Below are 16,802 nucleotides of genomic sequence, written 5' to 3'. Positions count from 1 at the left end.
TATAACTCGTTATGTTTATTGTACATTTAAGCAATATTTACATACTTATAACATCCCTGTGTGGCTTGCCATACGTGTGTATTTCAAATTGCAATCATTTCCACCATCTCGACACTTTAGAAAGCGAAAGGAGAGAAGTTATAATTGAAGAATGCAACACAAGACTTGTAAATGTGAGTGTGGGGTCATCACAGACAACCAAACATAAGTGGTGCAACACTTGATGAATAGTTTTTGTACTTCAGCTGGAGGCTGAAAAGTGCCTCATAATACATACAAGAACCATGTTGAAATCTATGTGCTGCATGCAGATTAAATCAAGGCAAAACACACAGAGGAACAAGGAAGGTGAGACAAAGAGGTGGAGTTTAAAGACAAGACAGATTTGTATTTAACCATCATAAATGGATACATGTGCAACCATAAGCAAAGCTTGTCCCAGATATCATCATCATCTTCATAAATAGCTATATAAATGAGTGGATTGCTTCTAAGGGGTGAGAGGAAAGGAGATCTTCTTAGTAGGAGCGGATGGCAGGAGGGACAGGGGCACAGACCTGCTCGTCCAAAGAGTGGTCGATAACAGGGCGGTACTCCAGGGTCACCTGTGATGAGACAAAAGCAATGGATAAATCACATATTACTGACTATTAAGGCCTGCATAGTTAATGATGGTTACTACAGCAGCCTAAATCCCTGCTGTAAGTGTTAGAACACACACATTGAGTGGAATTGTACCTTTCCAGTCTTAGGGTCGACGTAGGACATAGTGTGCTTCCTCCAGTGCTGCTCGTAGGGCACCTTCTCCTGACCCTGCAGGGGCTTTGAGAAGTCGTACTCATCGAGACGGTCCTGGAATATATTAAAGAAAAACAATGTCAGAGTGAGAAGTTATGTACCCAGTTATCCACAAACACAAAAAGAAATACAAAATCCGTTTAGAAAAGGACAGATCATGCGATGGATTCAATGTTAGGAGCAAACAGTGGGTGATTGATCTAAATCTGAGGTAAGCAGAGAATAACAGAAAGAAAAGGAGAGCAGTGACAGAATGGCGAAGCAGAGGAAAAATCACTGCAAAAACAAAACAATGGATAAAGCAACGCATATACACAGATAAAGTATGGTCCAACTGACCTTGAAGTCCTCTCTGGCGTGGGCTCCGCGGCTCTCCTTTCTCTGCTCAGCAGAGTGGATGGTCTGGACGGCGTTCAGCATCAGATTCTGCAGCTCCAAACTTTCCACCAGGTCTGTGTTCCACACAATGCCTGGAAGAGAGAGGGGGGAAGTCATTTTATCACTTACAGTGCTTCATAGAGTAATACTGCAGGAGCTGTTTTGGTTTGTTTTGGTTCCGACCTACAAGGCGTCGCAGCTTCTAAATGACTCAATCACCGCACGTACGTCGTCATTTAGAAGTTTTTTTTCAACCGCTTGGCTTTTGAGTACTTTGCAATCTATAGTTTCCTAATTTTGTTACAAAGGTAACGCACAGCACATTTGCAACACAAACATAGATCTTCAAGAAATGCATTGTTTTTGTGAAGCGTGTTGGAATCAAGTCCGTCCCTGTAGGCGTCCATTGAGCTTGAACAAATGACCTAAAGCCATGATGAATACTATGGCACCTCTTTGCAGAAAGAGGCAGAAGGAACTGTAAACAGACAGTGGTGCATTACCTCTGTCAAAGGTCTTGATGTCATCCATGGTCTGGTAAATGGCGTCCATCTTGTCGCATCCCTCCTTCAGAACGGAGCCGGTACGGAACACTGCAGCATGGGCCTGCATGGTCTGTAAGGGAAGAAGAGACGGATGATTTAAGTTCGTCTATAGAAGTGTCTGCAGGGCTCAGTGAAGGAAACACAGCAGTAGAATACGGCTCTAATGTTAGCGACCTCATTTTGTTTGTGTGCATGTTTTGTGTGTACCTTCTGCATGTTGAGCCTGATCTCGGAGGTTCTCATGCTTCCATTGGCAAACCTCATCTTGTCCAGGTTGGCCACAGACTCCTCTCCTGCACTGGGCATCAGAGGGGACAGTTTCTCTCCTGAAGAGGAAACAACAACACCAGAGTGAGCAGGTAATGTGTACTCCCGATGTCAGATATCCTGTCCGTAAAGCTCTCAAATGTTGACAACGTAGTGGTGTTATTTGATATCTAATATTGATCTATTTTGATTGATACAGACATTGTAGTGTCAAATATGAAGAAAAAAATAGAAAATCAAAGCAGAACTAAAGATACTCTTCATTCTAATTAAACTGGTCATCACCAGGTTTGTGCTCCTCGGCGATGGTGAGGGCGCAGGCTCTGCCGAACACCACCAGGTCAAGCAGAGAGTTAGCGCCCAGCCGGTTTGCACCGTGGACACTGGCACATGCCGCCTCGCCGCAGGCGTACAGTCCAGGAACTACCTTGTCCTTTCCGTCGGTATGAGTAATCGCCTGTTAGGAAAAAAAACAAAAGGCGTGTCACGTTGTCGGTGAAGTACTTAAAAGAGAGTGAGGAGGAGATGTGTGTGGATCTACGCGACTGTGCACACTCTACCGACCTGTCCCTTGTAGTTGGTGGGTACTCCACCCATGTTGTAATGAACGGTGGGCAGGACAGGGATGGGATCTTTAGTGACGTCAACTCCAGCAAAGATCATGGCCGTCTCTGAGATACCAGGCAGCCTTGTGGCCAGCTGCTGGGGAGGCAGGTGGTGAAGTTGAAGGTGCACGTGGTCCTTATCTGGACCAACACCCCTGGGGGAACAAAGACAGACAGGAATAAAGATACGATGTAAGTGTGTTTGCATGGATTAACACTTTTTTCACATGCAGGTTATATCTCACACACGTATATATTTTGCCCTTACCGGCCCTCTCTGATCTCAATGGTCATGGAGCGGGACACCACGTCTCTGGAGGCCAGGTCTTTAGCATTGGGTGCGTAGCGCTCCATGAAGCGCTCTCCCTCACTGTTGATTAGGATCCCTCCCTCACCACGGCAACCCTCTGTGATCAGACAACCAGCTCCGTAGATCCCTGTAAAGGTTTAAAAAGGGACTCAGTTCAGTTACTCTTTGTGAATATGAATATTGCAGACTCAAAATAGCTGTGCTGTAGTAAGATAACTTTGAGCTTAATCCTGGATTTTTAGTACAACAATTGTGTTTTATGTTCGACACCTTATTCCTTTGTTTGTGTTGATGAATAAATAGTAAACTATTAAAAAGCAGTTATCTTTGCAAGGAAAATACTTCATAGTAATTACGTCATCCTCGGTATGATGTCATAGATTTGAACCACATTGCAAGTGCAAAGAGGCATAAGGTCAACATTGTGTACATAAAATCCTCAAAACTTTGTTATGACACAATATTGTCTCAATAAAAACTAAAATGTGTGCGTTATTTACTTAACAGTGATGTGTATATTATTTACATTAAATTTTTTTACCCTCAAATTGTATTTAGTGCTCAAATTCATTCAGTGCATTTGTTAAAAAAAAGGAATCAAGATCTTTCTAATTGTTTTATTATGTTCTACAACAAAAAAACATTTTGATATTATGATCTTGGCTCTCGTTCTCGTTCTCGTGTTGTGTACTCACATTAAAGTGTTAGTTTTATGGGCTGACTAATGAGAAAGTCGTAATCGTTCTGATGGCATACTCCAGTCTCCACAGTCAAAGGCTTTTATGGATCCCTTCGATATTTAAACTGTATAAAGAAGGTATGCTGCAAAGTTGGTGCATCACATATAGAAAGGCGAGAAAACTCTGCAGTGGCTCAGCCTTTGGATTCCTCCAACAGGCCACATCACTGGGTGACAGGAGTCTGGTGTCAAATGTCCAGCAGGAACAAAAATAAAGATGACCACTTGTCTTTATGCAACAGCAAGCTGTTTTTGGAGCTCAATGTAAACAGGGAGGCCTGAACAGACTCATGGATCAGCCCAGAATTAGGGAGCTGAAATAAATGTATGCCAGACTGACTCATTAACTTGAAAGTCCTTTGAGTGTAAATAAACAAGATACGTTACTGTCCCATATAGTAAATGGAACAGAAGGCATTGAATTAATGCACTAACATGTTGTCCAAGCATTACGCCAGAGGTAATCAGTGCTTACACCTCTCAGTGTCTCTTAAAATGTTCGTGGCAAAATTAAAACGCAAAAAGGAACGGAGAATGGCAATAACTGCCAAACAGACTGAGAATGAAACACAGTTGATACAATTAGTCTTAACACGCCTTTACAGCTACAATAAAATAAAAGACTTTGAACGTTCATTAATAGAATACATTTACTAGTTGACATTGCTATAAATAATATAGACATGTCCTTTAAGTATGTATGTAGCTGCTGGTATGCAGCCTTTCAAAATAAGATTCTGCTTTTACTTTGCTGCCTTCACGCGTCAGTAGGACAACTTTACGACTTGGGTTTAATAAGTTAATTTTTCTTACCAGTGGGATGGAACTGTACAAACTCCAAATCCTGGCAGGGCAGGCCAGCTCTGGTCACCATTGCATTTCCATCTCCTGTACTAGTGTGGGCAGATGTGCAGCTGAAAAAGGTTCTTCCATAACCCCTGGAAGGAAAGATATAACTCATTTATAAACTTTCATACATACTTTTGTGCTTCGTCTCATATTGACTGTCAAACTATGGCAGTTCATTGAAGCAAGGGTGATTAATGATTCATTCTTTTTTTGCCAACAGTGAATGGTATATACCTACCCAGTAGCAATGACAGTATTCTGGGCTCTGAAGCGGTGAATAGATCCGTCCTCCATGCAGAGAGCAATCACTCCTTTACACTCTCCATTTTCCATCAGCAGGTCCAGGGCAAAGTACTCCACAAAGTAACTGGTGTCGTAACGAAGCGACTGAACAGAAGACAGAAGGTTAAAGGATAATTCATGGTACTTTATGTATGAGCCGAGTAGAAGAAATGATGGAGAAGGTGTGTGGACTTACACGTCCATAAAGTGTATGCAGTAGGGAGTGTCCTGTCCTGTCTGCTACACAGCAGCAGCGGTGGGCCTGGCCTCCTTTTCCATACTTGAGACTCTGACCCCCAAAAGCCCTCTGGTAGATCTTCCCATCCTCAGTGCGGCTGAACGGCATGCCGAAATTCTCCAGCTGGAAAAGAGCAGCATGTTGTTGAGATTTGGAAAGAGCCTTTGTGATGGTGTGACGCCAGAATGAAAATGAGTTCTCTTAACAGCTCATACAAACTGTAACGGTCCATGCATTTGTTCTTGTTATGTATCGCCCAGTGACTTGTGTGTATCGTTACACCCCAAACACACACATATACGTCTACATAGTGTCAAGTCAAATAGATGGTTTATTGTTTGCATTTGTTTTCTGTTTGCTTTTTTCGCCCACCTTTTCATTTTTGTATGCAGCTTTAACATGTTAACCATTACAAATCTCATACTCTGGACTAAGAAGTACTCTTGTGTGCAAACATGTTTTCCCCAAATTGAATGTTGTATATTCTAATTTAATGACTTACAATCTTTTTTTAGTGCCAAAAAGCCAGTGAACATAACCACTGATGTGCACGCGTGCGCGTGTGAGACCTTACCTCCACTACGGCTGCAGGTGCCTGCTCGGTCATGTAGTGAATAGCGTCTTGGTCTCCCAGCCAATCGGATCCCTTCACTGTGTCGTAGAAATGCCACCTCCAGTCATCCTCCTCCATGTTCCCCAGAGCTGCATTGATCCCACCCTGTGAATCAGGTTAATATTCAATAATTTAACACAATTGATTATGAAGCTTTGGATTTGTATAATACATCTGCATTGTGGGTTTGCTGAAGCCCCGTCTAATCAATGCAGAACGTGAGCTATTATACCTGTGCAGCGACAGTGTGAGACCTGGTGGGGAAGAGCTTGGTGATGCATGCCGTGTTGAAGCCAGCCTCGGACAGGCCAAAAGCTGCCCTAAGGCCTGCTCCTCCAGCTCCTACCACCACAGCATCAAACTCATGATCCACAACTGGGTACTGAGTAGAGATCTGAAAACAATGAAGGAGAGAAGTTACTAAAAAACATCCAATTAAGTAAGAGCCGCTTGCTTGTGCATAGTGGAAATCCCTATAGTCAGAGAGTGTTTTAAATATGCATAGTTCAAGATCAGTTTGAGGCCATTATTGTTTACATCAACAAAATGTAAAAACACAGAAGATTTCGAAGCCAAAATACAATACTGTACCCTATCATGCATCCACACGAATTACCCTATTAAATGTTAACCTTACATAAAAAGAGCAAACGTAACTCACATTATCTGATACTTTGGCACTTGTCTTCTTGCCATAGATAGAGAAATGAAAGTTTCTGGATCCCTGAACTGCAGCAGCAGCAGCAGCAGGGACCTGGCACAAAAGAAAACAATTGATATTAATGGAGAAACCAAACAAGAGAACTATTGCCACGTTGATCATCCTAATGGCTGCTTGCCTATAGAAAACACACTCTTCTAATAAGCATGTACTGCTATGTTTTTTCCCATATTAAAGAAAGCTTTAAATGTAGATCACTTGTAACACTTGTATAACAGTCGATACTATAGCATTAATATCCGTAATCATTTAGCACTTACATCTAGCGCACTTTGTAACTGATGGAGGTTTTTACTCAACAATGGTCTGATCATTGTCAGATTATGTTAGTGTTCAGTTGCCTTTGAAGAGATTTGCATTGCATCCTATTAACACATGGCTAGCTAACGCACAGCGGCTACAACCACAAGGGCAACTGAAGGGACTTGTATAACTATGTTGGAATACCACGAGTAACTTGGCAGTTTTCTGAAAACATTACTTTCTATGTATAAAGAGAAACAAATAGAGATGGCACGGCTACATATAAAAATCAGTTGAACTCGCAGGATAGCTTTTCTTCGTGGTGTCACATTGAAACACCCTAAGCTACATAACATGGGTTACGCAAGTCTGAATCTGTGGGTTACGAAAGCTGTGCGGCAAAATTCCCCCTTGCGAAAAAAAGAAAACAATCAACACACATAACCAGATCACATATAGATATATGAAAGATTTAGTATCCAACAACTAATACTCACTGCTTTTGTTTTAGAGAGCACCCTCTTGGAGAGGAGTCGGGAGGCAACACCTACACTCGCCATGTTGTCAGTTGAAGGAGCGATTCTGAGCAACGTTGGAGGATGAGATTTTCCGTAGCAATGGGACAAACCATTCTCCGAGAACGGGGGATATCACTCATATCACACCTAATGGGTATTCCTTAAAACCCTTATTAACGCGATTAAACTGGGAAAACATAATTCTTATTACTACTAATGCATTCATACGAATACACACAACATTTTATTATAACACATAATGGGGTCCAAATACGAGGGACATTCCATGAAACACCCCCAGTCCGTAAAGATGGACTGCTCCAGCGCAATGTTGAGTAAGCAGGCAGGGTGTGCAGGAACAAATGTATAAGTGACCTAGACGTTTCATTCAAGGTGAGACACAGCACCATATATTTAACAGACGTACGCAGTCTTGCAGTCGGACTTACACAACTCTTATGTCCCGTGTTATGTTTATGTATTAAATACTCTAGCAAGCATGAGCCAGCGAGCTAAACGCTAGCTAGCATTGTTAGCTCATAGCTAGCCTTGTTTATGGTTAGCAGGAATGTCAAACTTCCAGTCACGTCAGACCGGTGTTGTTTTTGCAGCCTGTCGCGGTGTTTTGGTGAAACAAATTAAATGGATACTCGGACCTTCAGTGTTTATTGAAACATGAGACTTTGCAATTAAGTTAAATTAATTAATTTAAATGAAGTGTCTGGTTATGTCTATAGCAAAGCCACCTCGTAAATGTGTTGCTTCTGACACTTAGCTGCTGTCAGTGATAAACACCATTACTCATCAGATTGTGTTGCAAAATGTAAACATATTTCATATTGTAAATTCAAAAGGAGTCCGTTATTACTGATGTGTTTGTCTCCCTGTGTGTTTGTGTGACAGCAGTCTCCATGAACAACTTGAATGACCCCCCCAGATGGAACATCCAACCAGACCCCAGAGGACGGGGGGCGGGGGCCGGTGATGGTAACCAATGGAACTACGCCCTGCTGGTCCCAATGCTGGGACTGGCTGCATTTCGTAAGTTACACAAAGGCATAATGTAGAGTGTGTCTGAGGTTAGGTAACAGACATAGGAGGACATGTGAGCCATTGCATCTATAGTTGGTGGCTGTGCTCCTGCAAAGCTGGTTGAGTTTGTGTGAGGTACACACGTTACCTCTGAAATGTGTGGAGGGTTTTTCTTTGCTTTAATTTGTCAAATTAGTGTCTAACTCTCTGGGAAGTGTACAGTCTTATATAAATGTACAATATGCATCTTCACTGGGTCTCTTTTCTTATGAGATTGTCAAATGACAAAGGTAGACATTATAAGAAAACATGTCCTCCTTCTTCCGATGGTTTATTACCACCTGCCTGTGACTGGGTTGGGCATTATGACGAAAAATAATATAAGTATATAATAATAATAATATCTAAGTGTTACTAAGACCAACCTTTTCAAGCAGTCTCAGTTCACATTGTTGATCCGAACCAGGGTTTGATATTGCCCACCAGCCTAAACAAACTGGACTATCCAATGAAAAGCTGCAGGGTTTGGTTTCATCGGACCAAACAGGTTAGCGTCCTAAATATCCAAAAATATATCTCAAGTCCCACCGTGCCCTCAGGTTGGATCTGGACCAGAGAGTCTGAGAGGGAGATCCAGAAGGTCAAAGACCAGTATGACAAGGACGTGTCCACACTAACTAGCGAGATGGAGGCACGATACCGGGACACACTGACAGAGAGGCGCAGGGCAGCGGCTACGCTAGAGCTGGAGCTAGAGAAGGAGAGACAGAGGGTCAAAGGTTACAAACTGGCCCTGATCTCCCAGAGCCAGCAGCTGATGGAAGAGCGGAAACAGTTGAATCAGGTAAAAATCTTGCCTTGCAAACCATTACTGCTATTGTGCATGTTTCCCTTCAAACCTGTAGCCTCTCCTGCGTAAACCAAAACACTGTCTTCTCCCTAATAAGGAGCGCCAGTCCTTGGAGGAAGAGAAGCAAAGGCAGGTAGCGTCCGGCGCTGCAGGGGCCGTGCTGCATCGCGCCCTGGAACGAGAGAACGACTGGCACCGGCGAGCCACCACGACTCTGAAGGAGCTAGAGGGTCAGCTTGTGGAGCGCCAGAATGCCTACTGTTCCCTCATCCAACCTCGAGATCAGCGGCTGGAGATGGAGAACAACATGCTGCTTAAGGTCGTCAAAGACCCCATCGGAGCGGAACTGGATCTAGAGTCCAACCTGAGGGATATTTTTAAGAGAGATAAGCACTGTGCGGACTTGCTAAACATGGACAAGAGGAAGAATGGAAGCCTCATGTGGGTGTACCTAAAGTACTGGCAGCTGCAGGTCACTGTCCAGAAACACAAGAGAGCTGAAGAGGCTATATTTGGAGGAAAATTCCATTCTCAAACAAAGTGACAAACCTTGTGTGGCTCAGAAATGGAAAATGCATGTATTTCTTGGTGTAATTATCTTAACGTGATTGGGATGTTATGGAAACAAACAAGACGTAACCCCAATAAGATAATGTCCAACATCTGGAAGTTCCTCCCTTCATCTCAGTGTAAAGAACGGGTGTTAAGTCAGGTTTTGAGCATGCAGAGATATTACTATTACTTCAGAATCCCCAGTTAAAGCTGGGGTTGGTAATCTTGAGATACTAGCAAGAGTACGCTGGATTTAAAATATTATTCAACTGAAAAACACAGCCCAGTGTTGCCAACTTTTTTTTTCAAATAAGAGTTGCTAGCAGCACTAGCTCCAAAAGTTGCTAAATTTAGCAAGAAAGTTGCTGAGTCTGCAACACTGACACTCCGTCCCTTCAGCCCTCCCACCAAAGCCACTCCCCCCCAAAACAGCCATATGAACATAAACAACAAACATGGCTATCTTTAGTGCTCAAGCTTGCAGCTTGTGAAAGACTGAACGCAGGCAGGCAGGTAGCGCCACAGAGGCCAGATTTTATTTTATTTTTTGTCAGATCATTTAATTCATTGATCGCTGTCGGGATGTAACGAGAATTTCAAAAAATATCAAAAATCTTTCTGAAGAAGATTACCAACCCTGCCTTTAACTCCCATTAGCTTTAAATTAACTGTGTGATTAAATGTGTAATGATGGAAATGCACATGGATCATTCAGGGGATATCCATATTGGACAAACAACTGACGTTAAATACATGTTTTCCATCGAGCCCTTTGGATTTTTTTTTGTTTATTTTCTCTTGAGTGCCATGAATTACTGCAAAGTGCATATTTTGTTGGTCTGGAAAATGTATGTTCCTTAACCTCGGGTATGAATTTAGAGTTCCCATTAACTGTTCCCCATGTGATGTGATATTACACATCCCTTTGTTGCTGCAAGTTTCTTCAGGAAGGAAATGAATCACAATGAAAACTACCGTGTTGAGCCAAACAGCCAGCAATCCTTAACAAGAACAATATTTTGATGGAAATGTTATTGTCGTCTTTCTCTGTAGTGTGTAGACACCGTGCATTAATACGTCGATGGAATATTGGAGGTATTTGTCTTGATATCTGTGGGACTTCCAGGTTTTCCTTTGATTGTATTACATCTCTCGTTACTCTCTGTAGTGTGTAACCATTTATGATACGTGATCCGAAGCCAATAGAATAGTGTCTCTGATCACTGGTTTTAAATATCTAGTCTTCTATGCAGGTTTGTGGGAGCTTTTTAACTATCAGGGAGACTGGACGCTGAAGGTGCATGTGAATCTAAATAAGGGAATAGAGCACAAAGTAGTGCTCAGTACTGCAACGCTTTACCACAATACTGCTCTGAAGAGTAGTCAAATAGCACCTTTGACTTCACACTTCACCACTGTAAGGAAAGGATGAACTAAAGCTGTAGCTTTTTCTATACGCCTTCCAAGCTTCTCTATGCTGTTGTGTTTTTATTTTGACCATAACTTGGTGATCAAGTGCTGGATATGATGCCATGAATTGAAATGTACTGACTCTAATCACTCTGTGAAATCATCCTAATAAATTCCTGGTTTAAGAACTTCATTTTGTGTTTTTGTTTTCTCATAAGAATCTCAAAAAGTACTGTTACATTTAGCAAAGTATAGTATCAGGTCCCATTACGATGCCATTGTCTTACCACAGGGTGGTGCTGCCGCTGTGTTTGTATCCTGAAGAATGAGCATTTATTATGAAAGCTATGTGGAAGCTCATGATGGAAAAAACAGTATGCAACAGGAATACATGGGAATAATTGGTGCATTACAGAACACTCATCTTGTCCATAGTCCCAACCGTATCATAGCCAATGTATGTAAAGCTATTTGTCGTATTTTCTCTAACAGGACAGTTTTATTAACTTTAATGTCACCTAAGCCAGTAAAATGAGGTTCCAGACACTGTTTCATGAAGCTTTGTTTGACATGGAAATCACTGACAATGATGAACGTAGCCTACAAGCGTTGTGAAGAACCTGTGTCAGAATGTGTTCATGCCTTCAGTGCAGTTATCATTGCATTTGTTTTGAAAAGTGTAGCACATGATTCATCAACTCAGCATGATTCCAACTTTTTAAATGAAATGATTTAGTAATTGAAGTCTAGGTCTTTTGTTTGGATGATACCAAAAACATCATGTTTCCTAGATATATTTTACTTACATAGAAACAGTACTCGTGCAGCATATTTCCTCAAATGTCACAGTTAAGATAGTTAGACAATGTACAACTTTCTGTTTTTAATATCGATGTGTAAATTACGGCAACAAAGGCCACACTATACTTTCTGAGCTCCTTGCTTCACTCCCTCCTCTTCACCCGGTGAGAGATTTCCCTCGGTGAGATCATCAGACCCGAGGCTCTGAAGTTCACTCTCGCTGGTTTGCTGAGGTCCTGAGTGATGGCTGTCACTTCCTGTTTACCCCCTCCATTATTCCCCTCCCCTTGTACGACTGGCTTTTGTTCCGTGCCCCCTGTGGTGGATGCAGCATGATGCTGTTGGCTGGTGTTGAAGAAGGGCAGCTGGTGCTCTGTCGTGACTCTGCTGTTGCTGCCCAGCCTCAGTGTCTGGCTGGGACTCCTCTCCACCATGAAGTCGGTCACCTGTTGCTGCTTGTAACTCTCTCTACGAATGCTGTCCGTCTCTGACAGAGTGAGCCTGGAACATGTCACACACACACACCAGACAAAAAGATGTCTTTATCCGGTCTAGAAGAAGATCGCTGCTTCACTGCTCTTTGTTTGTTGACACTCTGAAGCTGGTCACATTTTTGACCACAGCACATGACACGTTACAGGTGTTTTTCTTTAGGCGACATACCTGCAGTGACCCAAGAGTCTCAACCCAAACAATGCTGTGCAGCGGCAGTTTTCTGACCAACTATGAATATTATGCTCTAAGTCAAAATACAGCGTACATGTTATGTGTTTACCATAAAAATATAATGAGTACACGTCCTGCTCTGTTGTCCTTGACCCTCTATCCTGCTTATCACAACATACTGAGCACTACGCCACATAAATCTACAAATACTTAAAAAAGAATAGAGAACATACATCAGAAACCAGTGTATTGCAGTGGTTCATACAAAACGTAATCTAGAACAAAGCTGAATCTCAACCACCTACTTGTATTGTGGCCTCGTTTCAAGGACCAGGCTCAGCCAGCATTGTTCGTAGCTCTCCTTCCTCCTCTGGTTTTCCTCCTGCAGATCACAGTAGGAGTTCACCAGGTAGCAGCCTCCTCTGCTCACACAGTGCATGGTGTGATTGTGTTGAGAGCGTAACTGTCAGTAAGCGAGCGTGTGCCAAGACCAAACGTCCACTTTCACTGCTGTCCGACTTGACTGAAGAGAAACGGATACAGAAAGCGATCAAATCATTTTGTCATCATCGATGTGTGTATCTCTGTGTGTGTACCAAGTATAGTCTGAGACGTGAGTGTGTTTGGCAACGTCTTAAATACCCAGCCGTGTTGCTATTTCTGCTCCTCTGCATCGCTTTGTGGTGAATGTCATCACTCCAGGCATCCTGAAGCTTGGTTTTCATGTGAAAATGAGCGGTGGCTCTTTCCATGACATGGGGCAACCAGATGAAACCCCCACTCATTTTGTTTATGTAGCTCATTTGTGTTGTATCATGTGCCTGTAGATAAAAAGAGAAATCGCTTTCCGTAGTCAACCTTATAATTCTATGCATTGTGGTCTGGGTTTGATCATGGAAATGTGTTTGCATTCATACTATAAGTGGAAATGTGTGAAATTACTAATCTACTTGAAATGTAACTTGAAATCTAATGAAATGGATTTAGGATTCATCCCATCAGGTCAAAACAAAAGTATCCTCCGACTCCTCGAATGTCTCTCACATAGACCACATGTCGCAGGAAGGAAACAGCTGAGGGCAATCAGATCACTCACTGACAGTCATAATCCAACTCATTAGTCCACAGCTACGTCTGCTCCTGCCAAAGTCAGGCAATCGACTGCAAAATCCATGCTTGTGACTACGTTTTAGAAACATTCTCTGGCACCACAGAGACTGTGCATTTGATTTGTGAATGGTTTACTCTCCGCTGTATCTCTCATACTCTCTGTGAATGTGGAATAATGAGTTGTAATGATTAGACCTTCTACAGATGTGATGGATATGAAAAAAAGTTTGGGAGGCAAGTAAAAGACCTTGCTGGACTTCTGTATGTGTAACTACTGATAAAGCAATTCAATTCCACACTTCATTACTTTCACTTACTTCATGATTCGTTGTAGTTCACAGCTCTAAAGCTCATTTGAAGATGTGACTCTCTTTAAACCTTGATTACTCCGTCTGTTTGGAGGACGCTAGCAACGCCAGTTTCCTCAAAGCTGAGGGTGAAACTGAATCAGAGGGTGTGTGATGGTGTGACTGAGGCCCTGGAAGGTATGCTGGACCCATCCCAGCAAAAACAGTCTGTTCCCGACACACAAGAACCAGCACTTCACGACTTGAGTTTGATGCTGATTCGTGACGAACAGACGTTGCTGTGGCTACGCAAACATACATTCATAAACAAAAACAGGAATCTCTTCAAGTTCAGAAGTGGCAATTAGTTTTCAACCACCAGCAGCCAATTCTACAGCCCAGTCATTTAATGTGGAATATTTGATATGAATGAATGTTATTTAATATGAGCAGTAATGTTGCGCCACTAGTAGTCATATACATGTTTGTTATGTATCCGTTGCAGATTTTTAATTAAATGTTTGACGTCACATGCCATGTGGTTTCTTCATCCCTGGCTAAGATTAAAAAAAACACTTTTGTGTCACTAATGACCAGCTTTTACCTATTTTCCATTCAATTTTCATCCATTTAAAGGTTGAAGTTGAGCCACATAATTCAGGTTTAATCAGAGTAATACAATGTTAGAGGATGCTTAAACTCTTTATCCGTTTATTATGCTAATAACATCAGAGCACAGTTCATAAATATATATATTTAGTGGTTTCTTATTGTATCATGAAGTGGAAGCTCATTGCCCTGTACATTGCATGGTCTCACTTATTTTAAAACGGTGAACAAAGTAGATACACAATATTTATTTTTCAAATAATGGATTTATTGTCAACCAAATTTACAGTAAATATGAAATACGAGTTGAAACAATTACAAAACTTTGAGGCTGTGTGAGCCCCAAACCAACACATCATTGATCTAGTACAGTATGTTCACAGATAACATGTCTGACGTGGCAGAATTTATCAAAGCTCCTGGTATCAGTGCTGATCAAACAGTTGCTTTAAGGAAACAAAACTGATTCAACAGCCTCCTTCATTTACTGAATAACAGACTGGACAAAATATGCTGTTTTCTACATCATATAAAGAATCAGTGTGTGTGTGTGTGTGTGTGTGTGACCTGTGTCAAACTCAAGCTATGTATCACACACAGCATTAATATCTCAGCATCATGAGCTGAACCAGGCGGGCCTCTTCCTGCCCCTCTCCACTATCCTCTTGTCTTTGTCCAGCTCACTTGGTGTTTCGCCCTCATACAGGACGACGGTCTCCACGGTCGGGGCCCCCAGCGGGCCGCCTTCCATCGCTTTCATCTGTTGACGAATAAGAGCCGTCTCCTTGCACACCTTAGCATAACAGAAGCCACACATGATGTGTTTCTGCTTCAAGTGGCCACACTCTGGACACGGCTCGATGTTGTTCTGCGAGAGGGAGGGAGAGAAACTGTGGGTGAAACACGTTATGCAAAGACCGTTTCTAAACTACTTCTCACATATCTACGGCATTTTAAAGTAACTGCTATTTCTTGTTACTTATTGGCCAACATATAAACCAATGTTGATCTATGTGTGATCAGCTAAGGAGCAGCTAATATCAACCGGTGATACCGGCATGCCATTAAACGGTTCTGAGACATTTATTCCTTCCCTGTATTGAATAAGAATGAAATAACATTTAAGTGTTTAAATAATCTGTTGTGTGTATGCATGCCAAAAGTCATTTGTTGACATACTGTTGGTGCTGCATCTACCCAGCTTTTATTGGAGTAAACATCTGATTATATTTGCAAAAATATGTTTCTTTTGAGTTTTTAAAGATTTACATGACACAAACTAAATGCTACTGAGCTTAAATGTACAGGGGTGAGTTACAGCAGATATCCCCAAACCTTTTCTAATCACTCCCATTCAGTATAGATAGTAAGTAGCTCTCTAGGTAAGACACAAACAATTAAAGTTAGGTTTTTGGGGTGAAATGAGAGGATCCACAGTGTACCTTGACTTTTAGGAGTTTGCTGTCAGCTCTCCTCCTGGTGCGGTTAATCTCTATAGTGCGCCTCTTCTTGGGTGCAGCCATCCACAGGATGCCGTCTAGGAAGCCGGGAGACTGCTCCGAGTTGTGCTGCTCCTCCATCTCATCCTCCCTGTCGAGCTGAGGCAGGAGGCTGGGGCCATTCACTGCCAGAGCTGGAGCTGCACACAGGAAACACATTGATACCTGTTTATAGCTGCAACCCAATGATGCAAATGTAGAGATTGTAAAGAGGAGGTAGTCAAAGCTAGCGAGTTCAAATGTTGTGTTAAAATCACACTGAAATAAAAAGAAAAGACGGTGAAATACAGTGTGTGTGAGGGTGTGTGTCAGTCAGTCAGGGACAGCTTGTCACCACCATCAGCAGTAACGTTAGATGACGTCCTGAGCTCCAGTCAGTAAACTCACCCAGTTGCGTGTCTAACGTCAGTCCGGCGACCTGCAGAAGTCTGCTTTCAATGTGTAGCAACGAGCATCTGAGGCTGTTAACTAACGCAGCTATATTCATCATTTTTGTTGTTAGCACGCTTCTTTTCCGGCCAACATGTCAAACAGCTCACGGTCACTGAGATCCAACACGTCATCAAACAGCGACAACAAACTGCACTTCTTCTGTTTAAATCCGGCAGGCAAGATTAATTCATGCGTTTTACCGCCACCTAGCGGCCACATGTCTAACTTCACTCTTTAGTGTACAGATGCTGCAAACCATTTTTTCATATGAGATCTTATACTTTGTCATGATAGTCTGAACTATATATGAACTATAGTCTATTGTCCCTACATGTTATAGTTCCAAAGCGATGTTTTTAAAATATCTTGCCATATCATACTGTGATATCTATATCAATACAGTATTGCCTGTTAATCAATCTAATTGATTTACATTTTAGAATGTGTT

At 42.1% G+C, this 16,802-nt stretch overlaps 4 protein-coding genes across 5 annotated transcripts; 1 reads left to right on the top strand and 3 right to left on the bottom strand.

Moving 5' to 3' along the window:
- sdha (succinate dehydrogenase complex, subunit A, flavoprotein (Fp)) lies at positions 1-7,151 on the bottom strand. The gene is made up of 15 exons (XM_079163850.1): positions 7,086-7,151; positions 6,286-6,378; positions 5,857-6,018; positions 5,586-5,729; positions 4,970-5,134; positions 4,730-4,878; positions 4,456-4,580; positions 2,862-3,030; positions 2,553-2,748; positions 2,274-2,445; positions 1,929-2,047; positions 1,680-1,791; positions 1,138-1,268; positions 739-852; positions 1-605 (listed from the first exon to the last, which is right to left on the bottom strand). Exons 1-15 carry the CDS (start codon positions 7,146-7,148, stop codon positions 519-521), a joined length of 2,001 nt encoding a protein of 666 aa, XP_079019976.1. The 5' UTR covers positions 7,149-7,151; the 3' UTR covers positions 1-518.
- Positions 7,152-7,436: 285 nt separating this feature from the next.
- On the top strand, positions 7,437-11,137 carry ccdc127a (coiled-coil domain containing 127a). Of its 2 annotated transcripts, none has more exons than XM_079165285.1 (4): positions 7,437-7,499; positions 8,013-8,147; positions 8,738-8,982; positions 9,086-11,137. In XM_079165285.1, the coding sequence occupies exons 2-4, from the start codon at positions 8,018-8,020 to the stop codon at positions 9,530-9,532; spliced, it is 822 nt and encodes a 273-aa protein (XP_079021411.1). In that variant the 5' UTR covers positions 7,437-7,499; positions 8,013-8,017; the 3' UTR covers positions 9,533-11,137. The 2 variants fall into 2 exon arrangements, with proteins under 2 accessions (XP_079021411.1, XP_079021410.1); XM_079165284.1 differs by having other exon boundaries at positions 8,010-8,147.
- Positions 11,138-11,342: 205 nt separating this feature from the next.
- LOC306700375 (uncharacterized protein) lies at positions 11,343-13,002 on the bottom strand. The gene is made up of 2 exons (XM_079165384.1): positions 12,723-13,002; positions 11,343-12,252 (listed from the first exon to the last, which is right to left on the bottom strand). Exons 1-2 carry the CDS (start codon positions 12,854-12,856, stop codon positions 11,895-11,897), a joined length of 492 nt encoding a protein of 163 aa, XP_079021510.1. The 5' UTR covers positions 12,857-13,002; the 3' UTR covers positions 11,343-11,894.
- A 1,674-nt stretch (positions 13,003-14,676) lies between these two features.
- On the bottom strand, positions 14,677-16,472 carry mrpl32 (mitochondrial ribosomal protein L32). Its single transcript, XM_079164144.1, has 3 exons — positions 16,310-16,472; positions 15,866-16,062; positions 14,677-15,291 (listed from the first exon to the last, which is right to left on the bottom strand). The coding sequence occupies exons 1-3, from the start codon at positions 16,410-16,412 to the stop codon at positions 15,040-15,042; spliced, it is 552 nt and encodes a 183-aa protein (XP_079020270.1). The 5' UTR covers positions 16,413-16,472; the 3' UTR covers positions 14,677-15,039.
- Between the last annotated feature and the right edge of the window lie 330 nt (positions 16,473-16,802).

The sequence above is a fragment of the Pholis gunnellus genome, assembly GCF_910591455.1.
Source record: "Pholis gunnellus genome assembly, chromosome: 8".
Classification (NCBI taxonomy): Eukaryota; Metazoa; Chordata; class Actinopteri; order Perciformes; family Pholidae; genus Pholis; species Pholis gunnellus.
The sequence above is the reverse complement of the archived record's forward strand: the minus strand, read 5'-3'. Positions and strand labels throughout refer to the sequence as shown.